Source organism: Lissotriton vulgaris, chromosome 7, assembly GCF_964263255.1.
Source record: "Lissotriton vulgaris chromosome 7, aLisVul1.2, whole genome shotgun sequence".
In the NCBI taxonomy this organism is placed as follows: domain Eukaryota; kingdom Metazoa; phylum Chordata; class Amphibia; order Caudata; family Salamandridae; genus Lissotriton; species Lissotriton vulgaris.
In genome coordinates this window covers 1,288,731,054-1,288,758,379 of record NC_141695.1, presented here as the reverse complement: position 1 = coordinate 1,288,758,379, position 27,326 = coordinate 1,288,731,054, and the positions used below count along the sequence as shown (strand labels likewise).

The 27,326-nt window shown below is 43.7% G+C and overlaps 1 protein-coding gene across 2 annotated transcripts in view; it reads right to left on the bottom strand.

The window, feature by feature from the left end:
- PARP2 (poly(ADP-ribose) polymerase 2) overlaps positions 1 to 27,326 on the bottom strand; it is a 388,402-nt gene that overhangs the window by 97,530 nt on the left and 263,546 nt on the right. For both annotated transcript variants that reach the window (XR_015297579.1, XM_086931868.1), the window contains exons 15-16: positions 6,105 to 6,232; positions 2,723 to 2,822 (exon numbers count right to left, since the gene is read on the bottom strand). Coding sequence is in view for 1 of the 2 variants with exons in the window: in XM_086931868.1 (XP_086787994.1) it covers positions 2,723 to 2,822; positions 6,105 to 6,232 (228 nt within the window). In the remaining variant the exon portion in view is untranslated. The remainder of the gene's footprint in view (positions 1 to 2,722; positions 2,823 to 6,104; positions 6,233 to 27,326) is intronic.

Below are 27,326 nucleotides of genomic sequence, written 5' to 3'. Positions count from 1 at the left end.
TAGGGGGATATCGATCCAACACACCAGAAACTACAGCATTAAAGTCACCACCCAGGATCAAGAAACCACCCGGAAGATCCAGTATAACCCGTCCCAGGTCAGCAAATGTTGCAGACTGCAAGCCAGGAGGAACATAAATAGACACCAGCGAAAGCATAGAGCCCTCCCAGTGTCCCGATAAAGCAGCATAGCGCCCCTTATCATCCAAAACAATAGATTCCACCTCTAATGGAAGAGTTTTTGAGAAGGATGCCAACTCCTCTGGAACCAGTCGTGAATCCAGCATGAGCCACTAGGCGATACCCCTTCCTATTCATCGCTTTGCACGTATTCCCTTTCAAGTGGGTTTCTTGAAGCAGTACCACATCAGGAGAATGCCTTTTAAGTAGCTGTAAAAACACACTGCGTTTGATCTTATCGCTCAACCCATTTACATTCCAGCTCATTGCCCTCAACACCCTAACCCCCATCGTGAAAGAGGAAGAAGACCCAACCCTCTCTTGAGTCTAGCACAGTAATGAAAAAGTCTCGAGATATGGTGCCTTGCAGGAACATGAACCAAACAAAACAAAAAATCAATACCCCCCCAAAATTCCCGTTACAATACCCCCCACCCTGCACCCCTGCTTTCGACTATAAAGCCACCCCAACTCGCAGTGTGCCTGTCGCCCCCACATCTAAACTAAACTACGAGAAGTAGATCTGAGGAGGAAAAGACCCCCCGATTGCCCGTTAACCCCCCCACCATAATACATGAATCAATATAATAAGATCTGAACCATCACAACAATCAGCACCCAAGGTGTCCCCAGATACCAGAACCACAGTGTTTATTCCTGTTCCTGCGATTCCCCCTCCGCACCACCACTCTGTCCCTCTGGCTCTTGCTGAGCCGACAAGGTGTCCAACCAGTCAGCCGCTGTCTCCGGCTTTTCAAAGAAGTAGGCCCGCTCACTGTGTTCGATCCGCAGCCTAGCAGGGAAAAGCATAGCATATTTGAGTCCCATGTCCCGAAGTCTTCTCTTCACTCCCGTAAAACTGAGTCTCTGTTTCTGAACAGTCTGTGTGAAATCCGGGTAGAAACTGATGGACGCATTCTCATACTTCAAGGGCCCACCCACGCGGGAGGCCTGGAGGATGGCATCTCTGTCCCGAAAATTAAATATCCGAGCTATAGTAGGTCTAGGCGTGGCGCCCACTCGCGGCTTCCCGCCAGGGACCCTGTGTGCCCGCTCGACAGTGAAGAACTGACTCAGGCCTTTGGGTGCTAGATGATTAACAATAAGATCCTCAACAAAGAGATCCGCCGCTTGGTCCTCCGCCTTTTCTGGTAATCGATGATGCGCACGTTATTCCTCCGGGCCCTCCCTTCGAAATCCTCCAGACGACGAGGTCATTCGAGGCCCTCAGATTTCGGACCTCAGTCTGCAATTCTGTGACGTCATCCGTGAGACTTGATGTTTTAATGTCCAATGATTTGACCTTTTCACTAGTTTTCGTGAGGTCAGTACGAATTAAATTCACCTCAATGGACACTGTGTCCAGCTTATGAGCAAGAGCCTCCATTTGTTTCCCAAGGGAGGATTTGATCCCATCAATGGCGGCCATTACATCTTGTAACGTGGGCTCCGTTACCGGACCAGAGGAATTCCTCGCCTCATCACGTGTTCCACCAGGCGATACCTTAACTTGGGCATAGCGGTCCATAACATTCGATTGGGTGTAACCTCCACATCTAGTGGTCTTCAATTTCTGCTTATCCCCCTCCGGTTTATTTGCCATTTCAGCACAATCCACAGTTCGTCGTACAATTCAGGGAGGGGGTAAGACTTCCAAGTGCCCACGACAAGATCTCTCCCTCAGCCTCTGATCCGCGGAACACGCTCACACCACTCCCACGGAGGTAGGGAACAGGCAGGCCTCAAGGCAGAGCACCGGCGATGGTTGGCCAGAAACTCAGCTCTCAATACAAGGATTTTTCCCTCATCGGACTTTGCAGTCAACCAGCTCTTTGAACAGCAATAGAGTCGTCCGCGCTAGTGAAAGCACCCAGATCGGAAGTCGATGTCGATTGATGAAATCAAAAGCGAAAGTAGGGCCAGACCGGCCAGTTCCGGTAAATCGCACCGTTGTTGTTGAACTACACCTCGGGCACTTAGCCAACTCAAGCGCCGGGCATCCGGAAGGTAGAGGCCGCAAACTCTTTAACCTCACAACTCTGGCATCCGGGGTGAGTCCGGGACACGGGTTACAGCGTTCGATTCTCCCGTGGTTCAGCAACACTAAGAGTTCGACGGCGAACAGGATAAGTGGCAGGATATATTCGGGGGGCTACGACGGTCTCGGGAGCCCTGTGCTCACGCGGCCATCTTGGATGCGCCCGTAGCTCCTCCCTCGTTCCATTCAGTTCTAATGCCCCCTCTCTCTCTCCTCAGACATCTTTTGTCATAGCTGAAGACAGAAGACATCATTGTGTTCTTCCCATGCTTTACGGCTTAGAAAGGCTGATGATATGAGACACAGATGGATGAGTGAAAGCCCACAAAAAGCCCTAAACTAAAATGGAAAGGGGTGTGAATCTGCTAGGTTAGCAATCTTGTAAAAGAAAGGACAATTAAAAATACAGAGCTTAGAGTTCATCATGATCAACAACTTTATAACTGGTGTAGGCAACACAGCTCACATTGTGAATTCACACCCAATAATACTGTAACACCCTTACCATGTACCCAGTGACTGGAGCCTCAGGCGGGGCCACAGACAGACCTCTACTCAGGATCCCTACCCAGTTGGTTAACCGTGAGCCGTGCCACAGGAGCATCCTGAAAGTAGAAATGTGGGAAAATCCGTAATTAGACAGCAGACAATTTAGTTACCAATCTGCTCCTGTAGCATTTATACTTTATTGAACACCACCCACGATTTCACACAGATGGCTAGGTTTGTTGCAAGTGTGTTATTAGGTCTGACTTGACAGTGCAGCTGTCAATAGACTTTATGTAATGAGCAGAACACAGAACATTCAGGAGTACGACAGACAGGCCCAGCCCTATATGCTGGTAAAGATTTGATTGGGGAGAAGTTGTGTGCTTCTGAGGAGAGTGCTTGTACTACCTTATGGGAAAGCATATGCTCAACAAAGCAAGACTTAAATTGTTATGATGACAAGTAACTATTGAAGACTATAGCCCTGACCCGTTTATTATGGAAAGGTATGACAAAGGCAGTAGGCCAGACTTATTTTTTACTTTAAAATGACTATGTAAAAGTCAGTAGGCCTTTAAGGCTGTATTGTCAATACACTCTTTTAAAGCTTGTAGGCTGGCATTTTGTTGCAGGTAATCTCACATATTACCACCTTAGGCACAGGTTTTGCTGTTGGTATCCCCATGACAATCCTTAGGGGTAGAGTTACTACACTTTTGATATGCCAGTCAATATAGATCACCAGTTATGATATGTTGGTCAATAGAAGGTGGACTGTTATAATACATATAAATATTTGACTGCTTTGGTAAGGACGGTCTCTTCCATGATGCAAAAACAGGCTCTAAAACAGCTTAATTAAAAGGGGAGAAGGGGTTCTGATGTTGAAACAAAAGGCAAAAGGACCTCTGTAAGAAAGTTTGTTTTATTTTCTGTGGTGGGTAGTTCAAGATCTAAGACTTGGCAGTTTTCAGAATTACTTTATGTACAGAGACTACTTCAGGCGCTGTTGAACCAATGGGAAGTCCATAGCTAATACTGGGGAAGTGTCTGTGCTGCTGCTGGAAGACAATCCTTGAAGTTCATATGAATCACCAGGGTCGCCATATTGATGGGGTCAGAATCCGTCCCAAAGAGATCATGAAGGAGGCTTCACAGCCTTCCTCGTCCGAAAGACATTATGCATTCCTAGGAGAGCTGTTCAGTGCAGATATCTCTGTGAAGCCGCATCCGGAGCCTGAGGTGGCACCGTCCATGAGATCATGTGCTGAGGGCCCGGGAACCTGACCAACAGGTCAGAACAATGTGCATATGCATCTTATCAGAGGGAGCAACGCCAAAGGTAGTCGGATGCAAAGGCATTAACACAGGTAGCCTGTTTGGGGCCACTCACCGGGAGAGACGCATATTGGCATTGAAACCTTGAAGGAGATGGAATACATTGTATTAAGGAACACCACCAGCAAGTTGAAGAATCCATCAGAATGCCATTTTCGAGATATACAAGTCAGAATTTGAAGACAGAGTGTTGCTTGTAAAGACTGCATAGCTTGGGCAAATGAAAATATATGGGTAATTAAGACGCTTTCAGAGAATGGGTCACCATTGTTTATATATATTTAATGCCTTTTTGTTCAATTATTGACTTTTGTTTTAGTGATAAGCAACAACTATGCAGAACTTCTGCAACAGTAAGTGCTACTGCAGTCTTGTTTGCCTCTCTAAAGACATTGGGTAGACATCTGGTTATAGTAAATGGTACAGTGGCTGTGCTTCTAAATATAAAAGTCTGTGTTAATGCCACATTTTGTCTAATTAATACTACTTTTGAAAGTAATCATCTTTCACCTAATGCTTTTGGTGGTTTCAGTGTATCCTTCCGCCTCCACTCAAGTGCTTCCACTAAACTTCGAGAGACAACTTTACAATTATTGTCCTCTTTAACTGCTCATGCTAGTTCCCTCTCCAGGGTTTCACACTATTGTGCTAATACTTCATTAACAACGTTGCCAATTGTCGTTATTTAATGCAGTGCATCTCAAAAGCCCTTCTGTGCTGTTCTCTTCAGATCTTTTTACTACCCCTTTTAACTGATGTGAGTAAAAATGACTCTTCTCCTCATACCCCAGTCTCTTCCAGCCTTGCCTATTCCCTCTTTTTTTAATTGTCTTCTCTTTCCTTTGCTGGCTCTATACCCACTGCCTACAGTTGGTCCTTGGTCGATTTCTGTCTGTCTCTTGTTATTTTCACGACCTGTCTTTTCCAGTCACACTTTTTAATCTACCTTTGCGCTACCTTTCCTTTCACCTCTGCAGCTTCGCGTCAGCCTCTGGTTCCTCTGATCTGGACACTTCTCTCCAGGCGATCCTACACTCCCTGGTGCAAACACTGGAGGGGCCAGGTGGGACAAGCCACCCGCCTGCACCACAAAGTCGTGCAATGTACCCTTGATCATCCTTCAACCACTGAACCTTCTGCCTAAACTGTACATCTTCTGCAGTGACAGATATTTTGAATTTTATGATCACTGCAGACTACATACGATGTAACTTCCTCCTTTGGGTGCGTTCAATACCAATTAGTTTTTTTCCCAGTTTGCTGTTTTGAGTACTGATCTGATAGAGCAAAAAGTTGTGTATGCAGTCTTTATCCCACTGTCTTTATCTTGCAGAATGTTATCACACAGGTAAGAACCACATTGGCCTTTTTAAAGGATTATTGGATGGGTAAGGATTTAGGGTGGCAAAGGTTTAAAGGGGTTTTTAGGGTTCGGGGTACAGAGTAGTAACGGTCTTAATGTGTTTTTTGGGGTTTAGTGATGCGTAAATGTGCATAGCAGAAAGAGGGTTTCTAGGGTTCAGTGGTGGTTTATAGATAGGAAACGGCACAGATTTGTAAGGGGCTTTTATGGTTCAGGAACGGATAAGGAGACAGTAAGAGATTTTAGGGGTCAGGGCTGGGTAAGGGTATCAGGCAGTGAAGTGTTTTAGGGCCACGAATGGGTACGATTATGTGTTCCAGTCTATCACATAATGTATTAAAAGTCAAATATGAAAGATAAATGTGATATTGGTTAAGTTTTTCTATCGAATGGAATTACAGCCATGTATGGTAGGATGGTGCATTATGATGCACTGATAATGAACGACATACTGCGACAAATAAATGAGAAGAATCTTTCTTAAAAATATTAAAAAGTAAGAAACTTTGCCCTTCAGAATTGTTGGTTTTCATTTACTCTTTTTTTTCTGCACCAGACTCAAACAACTTGCCTCTCGAGTTTCCCATTCTTTCAGTTGTCTTTATGTGAATTACGACCCATAATGAATGTATTGTTTTTGTTTTGTTTTTAAACCCCTGTACAATATAACAAGGAAATCATGAGGAAATGAGCATACCTGTTTGTAATATCATCTCTGAAGGTCTTTTTCTCTCCCTCTTTTTCAACCTTGAATACATCTATCAAGGTCATTGTGTAATCGTTATGCGTAGCAGCATGGGTGCTATTAAGGTATTTATCAATTACCTGCAAATGGACAATCAAAAGAAATATGTTAACAAACAGCATACTAACATGGTTAAAAGAGCATATGGGTACTGACTTTCTTTACCAAATTGTTACTTACGCAAAAAAAACAGCCCCCGTCCTTTACGTAACCATCAGAATTGTTAGAAAAGAATTATAAATCAGGTTACATATTTATAAAACTAAAACTAAAATAATGCAATGCAATTAATTAGGATTGCATGTCTACCCCTCCTCATATTAGAAATGATTACTGTTAATAGATGACTATGTCACAAGCACAGAGCTTTTTCGGTCCGGTGTCGACCTTTTACAAGACAATGTTTTAGGTAACTCAGTCCAGGTGTTTTACGTACACCTCTGCAAAGTAATTTGCTTTTTCAAAGACTGGAAATTGGGTATCCCAGTGACAGTCATTTGGTAACAGTAAAATAAGGTTCACTATCGTTGTGGCTTCAATATAGAGCTTTGATTGCCCAGTAGTGCTCAACAGTACATATAATCTGATCCATATCAAGAGAATCCATGTATCACCAATGATCAGGCTGGGGAAAATAAGCTCATATAGCTACTGTTCTATCATTGGTGCAATACAGAACGAAATGGCTACTTAGCAGTAGTTTTGTAGCTTGAAGAATTTTCTGGATTCACATGCTGTGCATCATTCCGTCATCTAGTGGTTGGGTACGGAATTGTCTTTTTTTTCGGTCGCTGTTGACCATCATTTGGTGCAAAGTGCGTTCCCTGTGTGATGTCAGACGGTATCCTGTAGGTCGATGTGCGTGGTGGCCATCTTCTGATTCCTTTTTCTGTTTTTATTATTTTTTTTAATCCAAGAGATGGTTTTGAAAAATACTGATGTAATCCTTTGCTTCCCCACCTGTTTGTTTTCCTTACAGGGGAGGCCAGGTTGGTCGCATGTGAATCCAGGAAATTCTTCAAGAAGCAAAACTACTCCTACTGGTAAGTAAGCATTTTGTTTTGCAGGGTGAATCCTTTTCTGGATTCACATGCTGTGCATCAGATTATGTAGCGAGTTCTCCCGTGTCTGGGAGGCTGTGGTGAAAGAAAGACCATGCAAACAGGTGTTGCAGCACCCTCTGTCCAGTTTGAGCTTCCTTATTCATTTGTATGCCCACACAATAATGCTTTGTAAAAATGTGTGGTGCCGCCCATGTTGCTGCTGCGCTAATGGAATCAATGGTTACATTGGCCATAAATGCCAGCGTTGCACCTTTCTTTCTAGTGGAGTGAGCTGTTGGTTGCATTGTTAGTTCCTTTTTGGCATTGGCATAAAATAATTGGATAGCTTGTACTATCCATCTTGCAATAGTTGCTTTTGTGACAGCTTATCCTGTGTTGGTATGTGCGAAAGCAACAAACAATTGCTTTGTTTTCATTTGTTCTGTTTTCTGCACATAATACAGTAAAGCCCTCCATACATCCAGGGTATGGAGAATGTTCTGATTTAAGTGATACTTAGATACTACTTTTGGCAAGAACTGTGGGTTAGTCTTTAAAATTACTTTATCCTTGCGGATTTTTAAGTAGGTTTCCTGTATCGTTAATGCTTGCAGTTCATAGTGATGTTATAACAATGAGAAACGCTATCTTTAGAATAATATGTTTGAGGTCCGCTGCATGCATGGGCTCAAAAAGTTTTGATATCAGTTGAGAAAGTACTGTATTTAAGCTCCATGTGGGTACAGAAGCAGATCTTGTTGGATGTATTCTTTTTGCTCCTTCTAAGAACCTTTTGTTGACTGGTCTTGTAAAAAAGCTTTTGCATGATTTTCCTCTTGTGTATGTGACTATGGCAGCAAGGTGCACTTTAAGGCTGGAAAAGTTGATGTTGCTGTCCAAGAGGTAAGTAAGATATGTAATACCTGTTTCTTGTGTATTGATGGAACTAGTGTTGTTGTTAGCGGTGCACCATTTCCATTTTACTGTATAGCATTTTCGTGTTGACTGTTTTCTTGCTTCTTTTAGTATTTCTGTGGGTCTCAGCGGTAGATTGAGATGCCCAAATTCTACGCATTCAGGCGCTAGGTGCCTAGTTGTAGCGTTGCTGGTCCCGGGTGTAAAAGAGAGGAACAATGAGAATCATATTTGTTCCTGGTTCCTTTGGTTCATTTCCCTTTGACAGGTGGTGTGGAAACCTCGAGGCAAAGCATTGACATTTCTTGTTCTGTATTGTTGCAAAAGGGTCCAACACTGGTGTTCCCCAAATGTTGAATAGATACTGTACTGTTGCCTGTTTCAACTCCCATTCGTGGGAGCAGTTGTTTTGTCTGCTCAGTTGATCTGCTGTAATGTTTTCTACCCATGGTAGATGTACTGTCTGTAGATTGTTTTTTTTTGGGTCTCGCCCAATGCCAGATTTCCTGTGCAAGTTTGCTCAGGGGAAAGGACCTTGTTCCACCCTGTTTGTTCAGGTAGAACATTGTAGTTGTATTGTTTGTTTGTATTAATATGGTTTCCCCCTGAATATGTTTCTGGAATGCCTTGAGTGCCAGACAAACGGTTTTCATTTCCAAAAAATGTATGTGCTTTGTGGAGTCCTGTTTGCTTCACTGACCATGAACTTTCAGCTGGTCGAAATGTGCACCTCAACCGTTGAGGGATGCATCCATGGTGACGGTCACAGATTGAGTTGGGTCCCTGAAAGGTCTCTCCTGTGCTATGTTGTTGGATGCCCACCATTGTATCTCTGCTTGCACCCTTTGTGTAACAACCACTAGATCCTCCCAACTTCCTGTGGCTTGTGAACAGCTGTTTGTGAGCCATTCTTTAAATGGGCGCATGTGTATGCGAGTGTGAGGGACAAGTGGGATACATGATGCCATCATGCCCATTAGTTTCATTACTTTCCTCACTGTCAGAGACTGACCCCTCTGGCAGAGGGCTGTTTTGTGATGGATAGCTTGCATCCTGGTTTATGTGGCAAAAGCCTTGGCGTTTGATGTGTTCAGTCTTACTCCCAGGAAGGTTTTTTCTCTTTCTGGTGTTGTATAAGATTTCTTGTGGTTTATTGAGAAACCCAGGATTTGTAGTGTTTGTATTGTTTTTTGGACATGATTGTTTCGAGCGACCCCTTATTAGCAGGTCGTCTAAGTAGGGGTAGATGTGAATTTTCTCTCTTCTCAGTTGTGGCGCCACTGCAGCTAGACACTTTGTGAACACACCTGAAGCAGATTTTATGCCGAACGGGAGTACCTTGAAGTGGTATTGTGTTCCGTTGTGCAGGAATCTTAGGTACTTTCTGTGCCTTTTGTTTATAGGGATATGTAAGTAGGCGTCCTTGGGGTCTATTGTTGCCAAATAATCCCCCATTTGATGGATTATTTCTTGAAGGGTACACATCTTGTAGTGTTATGTTAGTATGAACTTGTTTATATATCTTACGTCCATGACTGGTCCTGTTTGGGTACTAGGAAGTATGGAGAGTAGTTTCCTTTGTACCATTCTTGTGTTGGTACCTTTTCTATTGCCTGTTTTAGGTATAGTTCTTTGATTTCTGCTTTTAGCAGTGTTTGTTCTGATCTGGTTAATTTTCTTGTTTTGGGTGGATTTGCAGGTGGGGTCTTTGTGACCTCTAGGCAATATTTGCATTGTATCAAATTTAATTTCCAATTGTCTCTTGTGATCCTTTTCCATTGTCTGTGTAAAAAGAATATTCTCCCCCAACTATTGTCTTGTGTGGGTCCTTTTCCGTGATTAAGTCAGTTAGATCCGTTTCCTCCGGAGGATTGGCCTCTTCCTCTGCCATTCCCTCTTCCTCGAAAGGGCTGCTTCTGCTGTTATTGCCAACCTTGGTAGCGATACTATTGACCCATCTGTTGGGTTGGGTTCTGTCCCTGAGATTGTTGTAGCATCTGCTATCCTTGAGCAAAGCTGCCTCTACCTGTGGGTTTTCTGTTAGAGAAGCCTCCTCTTTTAAAAGAACCTCTTTGCTGTAGGGCCCCCATTGCCCTTGATGTTTCATTGTCCTTTTTAATTTGCTGAAGGGATTCATGCACTTCCTTGCCATACAGCTTCTCCGTTCAATGGTCTGTTGATGATTGATGTCTGCACTTCTTGTTTAAAGCCAGAAATTATGAGGATGGTCCTGTGCACAATTGCCTGCTTGCAGTATCTGCTGCACCTAGGCAGGTGTTAGCCACATTTTTCCCTTCGTGTACAATGGATTTTGCCCTCTTTTTGTCCTCCTCTGGGAGTTTGTTCAGCAGCTCTTCTATTTCATCCCACTGTTGGTGGCCATGTCAAAAAATCCTTTAGTGAGGCGTCAAATTCCTTTTTCTTTTGTATGAGCATAGCCATCTCCTTCTCGAGTCTTCTCCTTTTCCTTTCGACCTCTGGGGCCCTATCGGCGTCGGAGGCCGGGGACTTTTTTTTCTTCCCGGCGTCGACGTTAGTCTTCGGCGGTGGAGAGCCCTTTTTTGCGGGTTTCTTGTCGACCCTTGGCTTTGGTGCCTTTGGCGATTTTCCCTCTTCGGCAACCTTTGGATGGAGTCCTTGAAGTTCTTTTAATCGCGGCTCGCCTTTTTGATCGGCGTCGGGGCTGCCTTGGGCGCCTTATGATTGTGGCCCTTCGGTTTCAACGGATCTTTATGGTGTCTTACCTTCCCTTCTGGAATATCGAAGACTGATCCTTTGTGTGTCGACTCTGCTGGCACTCCATGTTCTTCCTCGTCGTTAGAGAAACCCAGCTCCCTCAAGGAAGGTTCTTCGTTGACTGCGACATTGTGGCGTTGTGGGCCTTTCTTTGGTTTTGGCGTGTCCTGAGCGTCTTCGTCGGGAAAGCTGCGCAGGACTCACAGTCTTACGTCCTGATGATCTCCGGGCAGGCAGAGGTTGCACATGTCGTGTGGGTCGCTTTGTGCATATTTGTGGTGGCACTTAGGGCAGAATTTGAAAGGGGTATTCTCCATGACCCCTACCTCGCCAGTTGTAGACCGGAGTGGTTCTCTGGTGTTCAAACGCACACTCTGCTCCTTCCTTCGGCTACGATGTCGGTTGATCGATTATACTTAGATGATCTTTCGATGATAATCTTTTGAAGTTTTTTCGGGAAAATGCAAACTTTCTCTTCGGAGCTTCCCGTCTTGCTTCCAGACCCAACGGCGGAAAAAAGAATCTGAAGATGGCCACCACACACGTCGACCTCCAGGATACCGTCTGATGTCACACAGGGGACGTACCTGGCACCATATGGTGGTCAACAGCGACCAAAAAATTAAAAAAAAAGACAATTCCGTACCCAACCACTAGATGCACAGAATGTGAATCCAGAAATGGTTCACACTGCAAAATCCAAGATTCAATATGATCATGTTGGAGTAAGTATACTATTATAAAGAAATCCATCACTTCTCCTGCAAACGTAGACCACAATCCTTCCTTCATTTACTGACAAGAGTACTTTGGGATCTTTGAATTATACATTTTATTAAGAGTACAAGATGTGGCAAACTATCCTATAACAGTGCATCTCATACATCACACACTAGATAACCTTACAAACTTTTGAAATATATTAGGTGGCTCAAACGATATAGCCATAATAAGTTCCTGGTCCCATTTATAGTATATGGACTCAGAACGGGATGTCACACTTATCACACCACTTAGTGCCATGTGATCACACAAATAGGAAGACTGATACAAGAAGCACTGGCAATGAGCCCTATTGGTTTTGCCAAGGGTATTTAGCCATCAAATGTATACATGTGTGTATGTATATATATTACCTACTGGTGATAGCCAGTAGGTATATATAGTTAGGACCTAGCTACCATAGGAAATCCGCAACATTCTATTGGGAATAACTTTGGCGCCGGTTGAGGAATTTGCGTGTAATTTTCCAAAATTTAGGCCAGCTCCGCTCCGCTCCTTCCCTAGAGGTTTCGGGGGGATTCGTCATGCGGGGGCCGAGAAAAAAGGGGGGTCCCAAAATGTGTTTTCCCCATGTTAATTTCTATAGGACGAATAGACAAGGCTACAGCCCAAACTGCTGAACGGAATTACACCAAACTTTGCAAAATTGTAGGGACTGGTACGCAGAAGTGCCTTTCCTATATTTGGTGAAAATTGCTCCAGTGGTTTTTACGAACATTAGGTTAAAAAACACATATATATCTATATGCGCGCTTCCAGCGCTTACGGGTACGCGTACCGGGGAGCGCACCCGGCGCGCCACGGAAGTGCGCGAGCGGAAAGCTGATTGGCTCTCGGGTGTCTGTCAACATTCTAAACAGTCCGGAGAGTCCGTCATCTTGTGTCTCGGTAGAATCGAGACACAAGAGGTGAAAATAAAAAGGGGGAAATGATTATAAGGGGGCAGGGTAGACACCCCCTGACCCCCTAGGTTTTCTGAGGGGGGCCTAGAAGGACCCTGTGGTGCAAAAAAACTATATATTTTTTTTAATTTTCGCGGGGTAAGCGCTGGGTGCGTTCCCATGTACGCTTACAGGTATGCGTACCCTGAGCGTACCACGGGGAAAACCAGAAAAAAAAATGTTTTGGGGCCTGGGGGGTCCTTGTGGGACCCCCTGAGCAGGCCTAGGGGGTCAGGTAAATGTAAATGTATGAAGCTTATATAGCGCATGACTTACCCTGGGGCATCTCCGCGCTTGCTTAGGGAACCCGTCCTGGTATTCCCCTGTGAGATAACCCTGGCAGGGTATCCACAAGGTGAAAGCCAGGCATCCCACCACGAGGGGCCGATGTGGAGATTAAGCAAGCTATTGCCCAGAGTCGCAGAGTGTGAACCCGTGAGTCGAGAAGGCACCGGAGCGAGAATTAACGAGTCCGTGGAATTATTGAGCCCAAGACCCGCCGAGACGGGGAATTGAACCCTGGTCCAGGGCCGAACTCAAGCTCCAGGTCTGCCGCCTCTAACCCCTGAGCCACACTTCTACACTGCCCCCTTTGTGTGTTTTGCACCTTTGTTTCACTGCTTTCTTGTGCGTTGGTTCTACCGAGGCACAAGATGGCGGCCAACACTTCCTGGTTTTGAGTGTTGACAGACGGTGGCAGCCAATCAGCTTGCTTTTCACAGGAAAGCAGCATGCTCATTGGCTGTCATCTTGTGCTAGGTAGACCGAGGCACAAAAGAAGCAGAAAAACAAACGTGTAGAATGCAAAAAGGGGGCAGGGTAGAAAAACCTGACCCCCTAGGGCTGCTCAGGTGGTCCCAACAAGGATATTAACATATTTAAATGTTATACGCTAATAGAATTAGCATTTAAAAAACCTTGCGAATGCACTGAAAAAAACATAGGTTTCAGGCCTTATACAGTTAGGAATAACCTATGTTTTTTTCAGTGAATTTGCAAGGTTTTCTTAATGCTAATTCCTAACTATATAAGGCCTGAAACCTATGTTTTTTTTTTTTAGCGAATTCGCAAGGTTTTTTAAATGCTAATTCGATTAGCGGATAACGTTTAAATATGTTAATATCCATGTGGGACCACCTGAGCAGAGACCGCTATGGAGTGTGTGTAATATATATATATATATATTCACTGAAAAAACCATAGGTTATAGACCATATATAGTTAGGAATTAGCATTTACAAAACCATAAAAATTCACTGAAAAAACCATAGGTTATAGACCATATATAGTTAGGGATTAGCATTTACAAAACATTATTTTACTCGCACAAAACCATTGAAATTCGCATATATAGTTAGTTGCACTAACTATATATCGCGCACCCGCAATCCACTGCTGATGATGTCACATATTACATCATTCATGACATGGTCAGTGACATCACTGATGACATCACTGATGACAACATCCAGTGACTGTATGTTTCTGTAAAGTTAAAATATGTCTTACATATTGAAGAATGAGTGGATGTATAAGTGTCTGGATGAAGGATTTAGTAGGTGCATGACTGACTGTATGAGTGAGTGATTAAATGTGTCTCACTGAGTGCATGGGTTAGTGACTAAACTGTCTTAATTTGTGCATCATTATGTCTGTTGTTCTGTAAAGTGCTGCATGTGTTGATCAGTAGCTATATGAGTAACTATATGGGTTATTGATTGGTTGCCCAAGTATTTGTAGGGGAGACTGAGTGTGTGTGTGTATGGGTGGCTGGGAGGTGTGTGACTCTGTGCATAGATGTGTGAGCAGTTGATTCACTAGATGTATGGGTTCAAAAGTGCATGTGGAATTAGCTGTATGGGCGGTTGACTGTGTGCATGAGTGTATTGGTGAGTGAATGGATATCTTAGTGCTACATGTCAAAGTAAGTAAATATGTAAAACACAGTACATGTGAGAGTTGACATATATAAATAACTGTGCATAAGAGCCAGTGAATGTGTGAGTGGCTGTATGGATCATTGTAAACTTGTATCAGGGATTGTATAAGAGACTAACTATGTGTTAGTATATGTTTGAAAAAGTCAGGTGTGTATAACTGTATAGTTGAGGAAATGGAGGTGTGATTAATTTTTTGCATGACTGACTAGGTGTGTGAGTAAGTCCATGGATGAGTGACAGTCTGAGTGTCTGTTTACACTGATTGTATCTAAGGTTATATTACAATCTGAAGAGGTTCATCGTATTATCACATGAATGATATTATCAGTGATGTGATGAGTAATGTCAAATGAGATGTCATCAGTGATGTCATTTGAGATGTCATCAGTGATGTCATCAGTGATGTCACTGACCATGTCATGAATGATGTAATATGTGACATCATCAGCAGTGGATTGCGGGTGCGCGATATATAGTTAGTGCAACTAACTATATATGCGAATTTCAATGGTTTTGTGCGAGTAAAATAAGGTTTTGTAAATGCTAATCCCTAACTATATATGGTCTATAACCTATGGTTTTTTCAGTGAATTTTTATGGTTTTGTAAATGCTAATTCCTAACTATATATGGTCTATAACCTATGGTTTTTTCAGTGAATTTCAATGGTTTTTTAATAGTAAATATTATTGCGTTACAACATTCAAGACATCTACAGAAGAGATGGTGTGCACTTCCCTGATGAAGGGAATAGAATATTCGTCCTTTATTTAAAAGTGTGCATTGGAACAAACTTGTAGGTACCTAAATTAGCGACAGAACCCAATAGCTCTTTTCAGAGCTACCCTACCTCTGATTATTCAAAAAGTTTATCTTTTTCTTACTTTTTTTTTTCCACCAAAGTACGCTCCCCGGTTCGCTAACTGGTGCGCGTACCGGGCGCTCCCCTCCCGAAATTTTTAAATTTTATTTTTGCATGTATCAGCATCCTAATCCCCCCTCCGAAAACCTATAGGGTCACAAAGTGTCTACCGTGCCCCCTTCTACCCATTCCGAACATTGTTTCCCCTCCATCTTGTGTCTCAATTCTACCAACACACAAAATGGAGGACTCCCGTAACGCTGCCGGTTCGCGTACCGGGGAGCGCACCGGTAAGCGCTCGATAAAAAAAGGTGGGAAAGTAATTTACAGAAAAACCACTACAGACACTTTCATCAAATATAGAATAGCCCCTACTACATAGCAGTCCCTACCATTTCCCCAAATTTGATGGAATTCCATTGAGAAAATTATGCTGTAAGCCTGACTAAATATCCTGAGGTAATTTACCTAACCAAAACACTTATGAAGTGTTAGAATTGACAGCCAATCAAAATGCTACTTTCAATATCTTCTATTATTTCATGACATTTGATTGGTTATGTACCTGAAAATATATATAAAGAAAGAGAGAGAAACACAGCCATTTTGACTACTACTTCTTGAAGTACATATCAAGTGCATTTGAACTGAGAACTTAAACTTCTATTTGAAAGGTAAGATGTTATTTTAAAAACTGAAGTATGTTCTGTACTTTAAGTTAATTAGGAAAACATTTTCTGACAGTTATATACTATCCCTCTGTAATACTTATAGAATAAGATAGACTTCTCTGTTTTAGTTATGGATGGAGTTAGGCTTGTCTTGTATAATTAAGAATTGACTTAGACTTTATCATATACATTTTTTGATATTTCTACTTCCAGTCTGATACCATACACTGCCCAAAGAAAAAATCACTGTTTAAAAAACCAAACTACCTGTCTGTACTTAAACCCAACAGTGCCCTATCCGTACTGATATATTTTTTTAAAATTCATTTTACAGCACAAAAATGGAAGGAGAGAAAAAAAATAACGTGGAAATTGTTGCAGAATGCAACCAAGATACAGAAAATGAATCAGAATTCTTTGATGAATCAATGGACATAGAACTTCTGCAATGTGTTGAATCTGTGGATTTCTTAATTGAAAATGAGACAAATTCTGACAAAGAATTATTAGAAGTTCTTTTTAATTTTGAAAACAAATCAGAAAAATAAATTTATATATAATAATTCAAAAATTGTTTGAGACATTATTCATTTTTATATGTATTTTTTAAACTAGTAGCACATTGATTATAATGTAAAATTAGACTTTAAATATACTGTGCAACTTTAAGTTTGCTCATAGTTACTTCCTTTCTTCCACTATATCATCTCCAATGTGTATTTAACATGTCTTTATCATGTCCTGCCTCCATGGTGTTTCTGCTTTCCTGACAGACTACACTATGAATTCCATATACCACAATAACTTCTGAAACAACATGCAAGATATCTACAAAGGAAACAATGTATTTTTACTTTTAGACTCTGCATTGGTACCTACATGTTGGTACTTAAATAAAATAAGTAAAAAAAAACAAAAAGAACAATCAATAAACATACAATATTTGAACATTCTTTCATCCTATTTTCCCAATATTACGCTTCCCGGACCGCTTCCCGGTTTGCGTACCGAGCGCTCCCCCCGCAAAAAAAACAGATATAAAAATTATTATTTTTTAACGCCGCGAGGCCCTTTTAAAGCCCCCTCATCAAACCTAGGGGATCAGGGAGGATGTACTCTGCCCCCTTATGCTCATTTCCCCCTTTGTTTTTGCCACATCTTGTGTCTCGATCCTACCGAGACACAAGATGGCGGCCGCTCCGGACTGTTTCGAATGTTGACAGACACCCGACAGCCAATCAGCTTCGCTTCGCGAAGTTCCGTTACACGTCAGGTACGCGAACCGGGGCGCTAACCGGAGCGCTGTCACAGATATATCTGTTTTTAAAAACGTTAATTTCTCAAAATCCACTGGAGCACATATATTGAGACATAGCAAAGGCACGTTGGGCAAACCATGTCTACAATTTTGCCAAGTTTTGTGTAATTCCATTCATCCGTTCGAGCTAAAAGTGAGTCCAACCGCCCTATGGAAAACTCAATGTTAAAAACACGTTTTGGGACCCCCCTTTTTTTTGGCCCCCACTTCACGAAACCCCCCCAAACTTTATGGGGACGCTCAGAAACAAAATGTGCCGTTTTCCTGAAAATTTCAGCCAATTCCGTCCACAAACGCCAAAGTTATTCCACATAGAATTTTCAGAAATCCCATAGGAAAAAAATCCTAACTATATATACCTCCTGGCGACCGCCAGTAGGTAATATATATATACATACATATATATATATATCACTTCCATAGCGGTCTCTGTCTCAGAATCGCCGCTCTCCACGCAGTGGGTGCCACAGTTCGCGAGGACGGACTCGCGCAACTATTCAAGATACAGTCGAAGGACGATACAGGAAACTCGCAGGATTTGAAATTCCAGATTTATTGATAATACATCAGTGCAGCCACTACTGACAAACGCTTTTCGACAAGGGGAGTGCCTATAAAATGAGGTGGGCATTATTTTCTTTTTATTTACCTATTTGAGATGGATTGGTAAATATTTTTTTTACTAAAGGGCTATGGTGTGGCCACAGCATCAATTTTGTAGGCGTGTGCCAACTCGCATGCGTGCACCAACAAAATAAGGTGCACTTTTTTATTTATTTACCAATCCGACATGGATTAGTAAATATAAAGTAGAGCCACAGCAGTGGAAAAAGCACAGAAACCAAAGTACACAGACCACTGGTGTGGAAAACTAGGGCCCTGAAAGGAGGAAAGCCCTGGTCCTAGAAATCTGTTCGCAGAGTGGGGAGTTTGGGTGAGTCGTAAGGAATCTGTGGCTAGAGTCTTGACCAGGTAAGGCGTTCCCGAAGGTAAGTAACTTGTTCATCTGATGAGACTTCTAGCCGCAGATTCCTTACCTTTGAATAGATACCCAAGCAAAATCTTCCTGTAAGTGGGTGAGCAGGCCAATTTTACACGAAGAAGTCCTGCAGGACCAAACGGGCAGAGTGCTCATCTCTACGGACCTGACTGCCCAGACAGTAGTGTTTGGTACACGTGTACAGGAACGCCCACGTTGCTGCCTACTAGAAGTCCAGGACCGGAACTCCACGAGCTAACACAGTGGTTGCAGCTTTGACTCTGATGGAATAAACAAGCATACCCTCAGGGGTTTGCTTATTAGCCAAAGTGTAGCAGATTTTGATGCAGGGTATGATCCATTGTGAGCTGGCCCTCTTCTGCACCGGCTGTCCTTTCTATGCTCTGACATACAATACAAAGAGTTGGTCGTTCCTTTTGAACTTTTTCGTACAGTTAAGGTAGAACAACAGCGCTCTTTTTGGGTCCAGAGGGTGAAGTCCCTCCTCTTCCTTGGAGGGATGAGGTGGAGCGTAAAAAGTAGGCAGAGTGACAGTTTGGCCTACGTGAAATGGAGTAACCACGTTCAGAAGAAAGGAAGCTCTTGTGCGAAGGTTTTTTTTTGGTGGGCACCGGAAAGTAGCAGGTTTCGCTGATGTGGTGGAGGGACGGGTAAAGATGCTGTTGTAAACCCCTTTCGTGGCCACGAAAGGAGTAAAAGGTGGACTGAGGGTCACTAGGGGCCATAGAAAGGCCCAAGGACCAGGTCATAGCCCTGCTGTCCTTAAAGCACTCCAGCGCCAAATCGGCTGTGTCTCTGAAGAGACGGGAGCCATCAAAGGGGGTGTCCATGAGTGAGGACTGGACATACCCTGAAAAGCCAGTAGTTCTCAATCAAGTGTGGCGTCACAGGGCCACTGTTGACAAAATCGCTCTGCCTAGTGAGTCAGTGGTGTCTAGTCCAGAGCAGATGTTGAACTTAGTGGCATCCCTCCAATCAACAACAGCCTGGGAGAGCACAGCCAGAGCCTCCTCCGGGACCGTTAGCAGCACCTGTGCACCTATATCCCACAAAGCATGGCAATAGCGCCCCAAAAGGAACACAGTGTTCACAGGCCGCTGTGCCAGGCTGGTGAAAGAAAACATCTTCTCCCGAAGATTGTCCAGCCTCTTGGATTCCCTGTCGGGGGAGCAGTAAGAAATGCCCCAGGATTTACATGGGACATTGAGGCTTGGCCCACCAAGATCTCCGGGGTAGGGTGTTGGGTGAGGAAATTTGGGTCAATTGGAGCGGGCGGTGGCGGCGGGAAGTAGTCCTGTTCACAGGAGCCCATGTGTTGGGCTTCGACCAAGTGCCAAGCAGGACATCATCAAGTGCCTCACTGAAAAGTAGAAGCAGTTCGGATGGGGACACCTCCTGGCTCAAGCACTTCTGTCAAGACATTAGTCTTGACTGCCACTGAGGGCAAGCCAAGGTCCAGGACCTTGCTGCCCTCCGCACAGCCATTACAAAGGATGCTCCCTCCTCCATAGCCATGGTAGGGGGAGAAACCATGCCAGTAACTGGAGAAGTATCCAATCCACTGGCTTTACCCAGATCCTCACATCAGTCCATTTGTTCCTCATAAGGCTGGTATTACTCAGGGTCCAGCGAACCTAGGGCTCAGTCTCTGGCCTGGAAAGCATGGCTGCAGTCAGTGCTGGAGCTGGACGGTACCTCTTCAGTTCTGTGACGGTATGAGAATGGGGATGGTAGTGCCTGGAGCACTGGTGCCGGGAGCGTCCGCATCGGGGAAGGTCTAGGTGGTACGAACGATGCTGATCCCGAACCATTTGTGGATACTTGGTGCCCCAAGGTTCATTCAATAGAGACCCCTCCCGAACCTGCGGGGCCAGAAGGCATGCCAAAGGGAACGGGCCGACCAAAGATGAGGGACATGGCCTTATAAAATTCTTTCAATTGGGCGGGGGTCACCCCAGTTCCCGGCGCTGGCTTAACTGTGGAAGCTGGCCTCGAAGCTGGCCTCGAGCAGCAAAGCCACTTCGTCTTGTTGGCAGATGGACAAGGTGAAGCCGAAGCACGCTTCAACTTCTTTTCTTCTTGTGAGACTCAGACTTACCCGAGTGGCTCGAAGTGGCTCGAAGAGGTGAGTGTGACGACGACCGCGAGCTCCAAGACAGCTCCCTGGACTTTTATCTTAACCCTGACCTGGATCATCATAGCGTTGCACATCGAGCTGCCAAAAAGCTTGAGGGATCGCTCCCTCAAGGCCTTCAGGTGCATGGCATGGTAGTCTAGCAGGCCTTCGGGTCGTGGTCCTGTTCAAGGCACTAGAGGCATATAAGATGTGGGTCAGTCACCCCATCTGTCAGTGACAGGCACCGTATGGGTTGAAGCCAGCCTTATTTTATGACATTTCTGCCACAGCAGGAGGTAAATCTCAAAAAGACTGACAAAACATTGAAAAACCTAGTCAAAAAGTGACTTAGGGTTAAGCTCTTCCTGGGTCTGCGCTTGCTGGTGCAGAAAGAAAAGTCAGCGTGCCAACTATATAGGGTCCATGAACGTCAATTCTGGCACAGACGACGCCAACAATGCCACACGGAGCTGAACGACAGAACCTACAAGCGCGCAGGGGTACTACTCATGAAAAGATTCCGGATGCAGTCTGATGTTTGGGAATAAATCTAAGGTAAGGAATCTACGGCCTGAAGTCTCCATCAAATATATTTTTGCAACCAGACGGCTATGCTGTATGATAGCCTTCGACCAAAAAAACAGTACCAGTGTAAACTTTCTTTAGAGGAGAAAGTTAACATGTTGTCCAAACATATAGCCAATATCTATTTAGACTTTAAGCCACTGCAGAAGGGAAACTTTGTCAGCTAAAAAAAAACAATAACCATCAAAGCAAGTGTGCCAACATCTGCAACACAGAAGCTTACTATGGCACAACCCAAAAAGTAAAGGGTTTTGTAAAATTGATGTTCTCACACAAAGTAATCTTAGAAATGATGAAACCCTAAGCTTGAGCTATTCAAGATTTATGGGTCTAACTAAAGGTTCTCAAGAAAAGTAATTAAAGTACATAGGTCTGCATAGTCTTGTTTTAATTCAAGTTCAGACATTTTGACATGTACAGGCTCAGCTTCTAAGGGTCTACACGTGTCATCTAATTTAGTTTAAAGGCTCATAAAATTAACCCCTAAAAACAGCATTAAACAGTGACACTACCTTTATGAACTTGTCACATAACTTATATAATGAAGGCAATATCACCTTTCAAGAAAGAAAAAAATTTAACAAACGCAAAAGTTAGTCTTGCAGTTCAAGTGGAACCTTAACTCAGCAACGAGATATTGAGGCCTGACATCTACAACAAGGAAAAAGTGTTCTAGGAAGAACAGGGAATGGTGGCATTCCATATACCCTGAGGTATCAGTTTGATATACCAGGATATGCATGACACTCCAGGACTAAGTATGCATTCAAAACATTTCAGGCTTGCTTCAACTGCCCCTTATTGTTAATCCAAACATTTCTTATCCGGAGATGTACCTCACAATAAAACACTGGCTTCATTCAAGCACTTGTTACAATAATGTTTACGTATCAACCTCCTTGAACTGTATACGTGACACAATAATGTCATGTTCCTCTCTTTGAAGAGACTGAGAACCTGGAAAGGTCAAGCTTGTTGAAGCACCAAAACAATTGTGCAGAAGTTAGTCTTGTGCCTGAAAAAGTAAAAAGGCAACAAGTAAAAAGATAAGCAATGGGACAGGGGTGCCATCATGCCCTTTCTTATTGGGACTGGCCTATAGGGACTGATGGGGGAAGGGGTGAGTGGAGCGTAATAGACATACAATAAATTAGAACAATACAGTTAATGAGGGCACGTTTTCCTCAAAGTGTTTCCTTTGACCATTCAAGCAGGTCATCGAGGGCACATTTTGCAAAGAACAGTTTAGTGGGACGCACTAGGAGGATATCGCCTCAAACATGGTACAGTCAACTCAGAATGTAAGCCTCCAATTCCTTCACCAATGCCAGATGAGCAGCAACCAGAGTTGCTCTGGCTTTACAGCCAATTCCGAAAACTGTGCAATTGGAGAAATGTATCTCAGACTTACTGCTGGTAATATTTCATGGTAAGATTTATTGCCCTGAGTGCAAACACACTAATGTGGAGAAGTTGCCCCTCACCCCCTTGATCACTGACTTTATGTTTAAGGCCCCCATGGACCTGAAGAGTTGGGGACCTGCTGGTCCCTGAGAAGGTTTTCTGAAAAGGCCTTTGGGCCATCGCCAGATGCAGTGCTGTCACTAAAGACACTAACAGCAGTTTCCTTTCATTCCAAATGTGTGATGGCAGATGAAAGGCTAGATCTCTTATATTTGAGTCACTTTAAAGCAGGGTTCTCTAAAGTCGATACTGGAAGGCCTGATCCATGCCAGATTTTTTGCATATCCCCATTTAGATAAATGGAGTTATCTTAAAATTTGGCATGGATCCAGCCCTCCAGGACCGACTTTAGAAAACCCTGCTTAGTAGTTCCCTGCAATTCAGTCACCAAGCAATCTCTGCACAGAAAAAAAGTGGCAGCCCTGTACTGGACGTGGTAGATGGTACCCTTTATGACACAGGACTACATAATAATATACTTGCCACAAGCCCCCTCCTCCCCTTGGTCACCGACCTTATGTTCAAGGCACTAGTAGACCAGAAGAGTTGCGGACCTGCTGGTCCAAGAGAAGCTTTTCTGTAAAGGTGTTGAGGACAACACTAGAAGCAGTGCCCCACTATAGACACTAACAGCTGGTTCCTTTTCTTCCAAATGTCTGATGGCAGATACAAGGCTAGATCTCTTATATGTGTCACTTTAGTGCAACCACTGCAATTCAGCCACCAACCAATCTCTTGTCACCCAGGAAAAAAAGAAAAAAGTGGCAGACATGGTAGATGGTTTCCTATATGATACAAGAATACATAAGAATATACTTGCCGCCGCTTTTGAGACGCCATGCGAGGAGCCTAACCTTTTGTGCCGCTTCGTGGATTCGTTATTGCCGAGAATCTGTGGATTGGGGAAACCTAATACTTACATCCTTGAAAGCCGTGGATCTCAGAGTTAATATTTGTGCTCTCCGGCCCTTTAAAGACATCCACTCTCTGGATGGTGCCTAACGTAGAAATCTGTAGAATTTATCTGTCTCCTTGAGCAGAGCATTCCTCTCCGATATCAAGTGAGGTTAGCTCCCCAGTGTCTCTTATCCTGTTTGTCAAGCCTGGCGGATTACTATCTCCTCGTCCTTTGGAATTCTGCTTGTCGGCCCGCCACCCCCCCCCCCCACTCTTTGTATTTTATTGTTCCCTTTTTACCCTGATGAAGTTGTAGCCCCGACAGGGGCAACACACCGAAACGCGCGTTGGCGTCTTTCGCGAAGGGGTAGCAGGATGTTATCTACCCCTACCCCCTTTTTTCAAGGTGAGCTGTACCACTCTGTCTCATGATCTTCCTGTGGCGTTCTCTCCATCCTTCTTGCATTTGTGAATGTGGTGAATTGTGTGACTGAGGTATGGAGTTGAGTGTTAGTAATACGTGAAGGATTGAATGTGTAGTATCATAGAGGAGTCTGGGAATGGATACTTTGAAATGTATTGATCTATATCCTGTGAAGTATTATATTTATTCGAAATAATTGTTAAAAATTAATACAATTATTTCTATTTTTGTATTTTCTGGTGTGACTGATCTTCTTTGTACTTAAGTTGCTCCAGTGACAGTGTGTGTTATTGAATGCCCCTCTTTGGGGCCTTGTTTCATCTACTGGGGCAAGTAGTTCCTGTTGCAGGTGTTATACTTGCATTAAGCCCAAAACAACTCAAATCAATTCAGTCTTGAACATCATTAGAAGCAAAAGAGATCTTTGTTCATGGAAAACCAGGAGTACAGTGTGCAGAATCCACTGCAAGCTATGAATGTACTTTGATGGAAGGTAGTGACTGATCAACAAATAGACCAAATATGGATAAAAATGCACCACGGCTGCAAGGAACTGCATTTCAACCAATGCAAAGGACCGTGTTTGAAATATACTGGTGCAGTGCAAAGAAAAGAAACAGACAGTGCTCTTCACGGACTTGGAATGTGGAGAAGGCATCCGCACACATCTGAATGAGCAGATTAAAATATGACATTTGTCCACTAGGAAGAATTGGGTGAAGCTGGTGAAGTTCAATACCTGTCTTCTTTTCACCAATGTGATATTAACAATAGAACCATAGCATTTGAATTCCCTGTAACATCCTCTGCCACAGAGTCCGCCATTTGCTGCTCACCACAGTGACTACTGCACACCAGTATCAGCACAGCCCCAATATGTGAAATGAACAGACTGGTAGAGTACATAATGTAAGATTCCACTTGGACCAGTTTTGGACCTTGTTATATAATCCTCTACTTAATAAAGCACAGTTGATCATTGAAACCTCTTGGAAGCACTGTCCACAACAAATGGACAATATCAAATACCGATTTGTGTGATCAGATGTTAAAGAAACATGACCTTTGAGAGGTACATGTGTTGTGTCCCCTGTTTCAGGGCTTCTCTCCTCGAGTAAGTGAAGTTAACGAGGTCTTTCAAGAACCCCATGACTTGTACCCATTAGGGATGCAGGTCTGTATCCGGTGGATGGCAGGTGCCACGGAGGGAAAAGGGGACTAATCAAAATTACTAATGCACCCCTCATGAAGAGAGACACTCCCACTGCCTTTAGAGGGTGAGGATAGGAATGCAAGCATTGTTGAGCTCGAACAAGTAAATACCACTCTTGCAGATTTGGGATGAACTCTAGGAAAAGTGTCAATCTAAATCTCTTCCTTGATTTATTAGTTAAGAAATCAAGAACACAAGATCAATCTCAATCCGTTGTTTTACATTGGGACATTAGCTTGAGAAATTTCACAACCTTGTTCTTTCTTAGGAAGCATCAATTAATCTCGGAGGGTCAATATCAGATTGGTGGCACGGATGAGGATTTTGAAGATAACTTCAGCTTATTTTGTGGCTTAAATGGGTATCATTTTAGCAAACTGGAAAGGTGCAACTTACTGGTGGTAGGCTCATTTTTATTGGGCTCCTCTAGTTTCAACACCTTCGGACAGACTTTACTTCTTGTTTCCTTTGTGGATAGGATTGTGAATAACAGTAGGCGGATTATAGAGGGATATATGTTAACAGTGATTACTGTGGATAATTTATAACCTCAATAGAACCATCTCATGTATCCGCTGAAGAAAGAGGGCTAACTCTGAGTTTTGGCACTAACAGCCTGGTACCCTGCTATGATCTAACTTGATGACCTGTAACGCTTTAGCCACATCATTCTTAGTCGAAAAAAGACTCAAGTTTCTGAAGCCTTCCCCAACAAACAGCCTCTCCAACACTCAGGTCTTGGCATTTCAACTAAACTAATCCCCTCATGACTTGCACAATGAAGTTGTGATTAATACCCAAGTCCACCAGAGCTCGTGAAGGTTTCACTGTATACTTTGAGGCCAATGTGCCTTCTGATGACTTATGGGTAGGCCAGGATCAAATGTGTCAATTGAGCTGCCATCTCCCACTATTCTGTATCTTACCTGCGGACAGTACTGCAGAAGTTGCTTCTCTCATGGCTACAGAAGCTTTGCAAGAAATCTTTCTGCCCATATCTTAGAGCTTACAACATTCCTCCTCTTGCAAGAGTGAAGACTCCCACATTGGATTTAAGCTTCAGCTGCAATTACAAAATTCAGTTTACTCATGCTACGCATGCAGCATATGACTGAATGACGCCTTATATTTTTTATATTCAGGCCAAGTGAAGGCGTCAGTGTAGAGAATGGAGTATTGACGAAGGTCGTCCTTTCAGCCAGATGAGATCTCCAATTGGCACTGGCAAGTCAGACTTTTATGGCTTCAAAAGTCAATGGAAAGCCCTCTTTGCCATCAACAGACCATTGACTGATTAGTTATGCTATGCTATGCATTACTGCCAGTATTTGTATAGCTTAGTTTGAGCTACACACTCAGCCCAAGGAACACTGTCCTCTTGGGACTACTGCCAATTCCATCGGTTAATCAAATGTGTGAAATTTTATAGCACTCTTGTCTACATGAATGTAGTTAAATACTGTATATGAGGAATTGTTGAACAAGTTACTTACCTTCGGTAATAATATATCTTTATGAGACATAGATTAGTTATAAATTCCTTACCTTTAGAATTACCCCCAGGCGTCAGACTGGATCCGGAGAATTTTTCGTCAGCAGTACCCCTGCACGTCGAAAGGTGGCATCGGTCGGATCCGCGTTCGTCGTTGGCATCGTGGTCGCCGGGATGACGTCGCCATAGCTACTTAGACGCTGCCCCGCGATCTGATATCAGTTCTTTGTTTTTCTGTCCCAGCCAGGGCAGATCCGGAGACAGCGGTACCTCCAGTCACTTTTTAACTGACTTTCTGCCGACTTTAGTCGACACAGTTTTAAATCTTCGACTTCTGATGCACGTCATGGATGCCCGGTTTCAAGGCTTGCGGTTCCTGCCGAAAACCGATGCTGGTGAGGGATCCGCACCCCGTGTGCCTGTGGTGCCTGGAACGTGACCACAAGTTGTGTTCAGACTGCTGGACTATGAATCCAAAGTCTTTGCGGGAGTGGTCCCAAAAGCTTCGCCCGGCAGTCGGATCTGCACCGTTCGAGGTCCCGGTCACGTGGGAGGTCGAGGAAACCGGTTGCAGAGACCACTTCCACTCGTATTCATACTCCTCAGTTGAGTCGCAGCAAAAGAAGAGGTCAAAGAAGCATCATCACTCTTCGACTTCTCCCCATCCGTCGGCCGACGCGAAGAGGGATGTGGGTGGTGTAGAGCCCGAAGGGTCGGCTCCGAGGTTTCTCCCCTTTCCAGAACCCGGAGCGACCCCTGCCCAGCTTCAATGTTT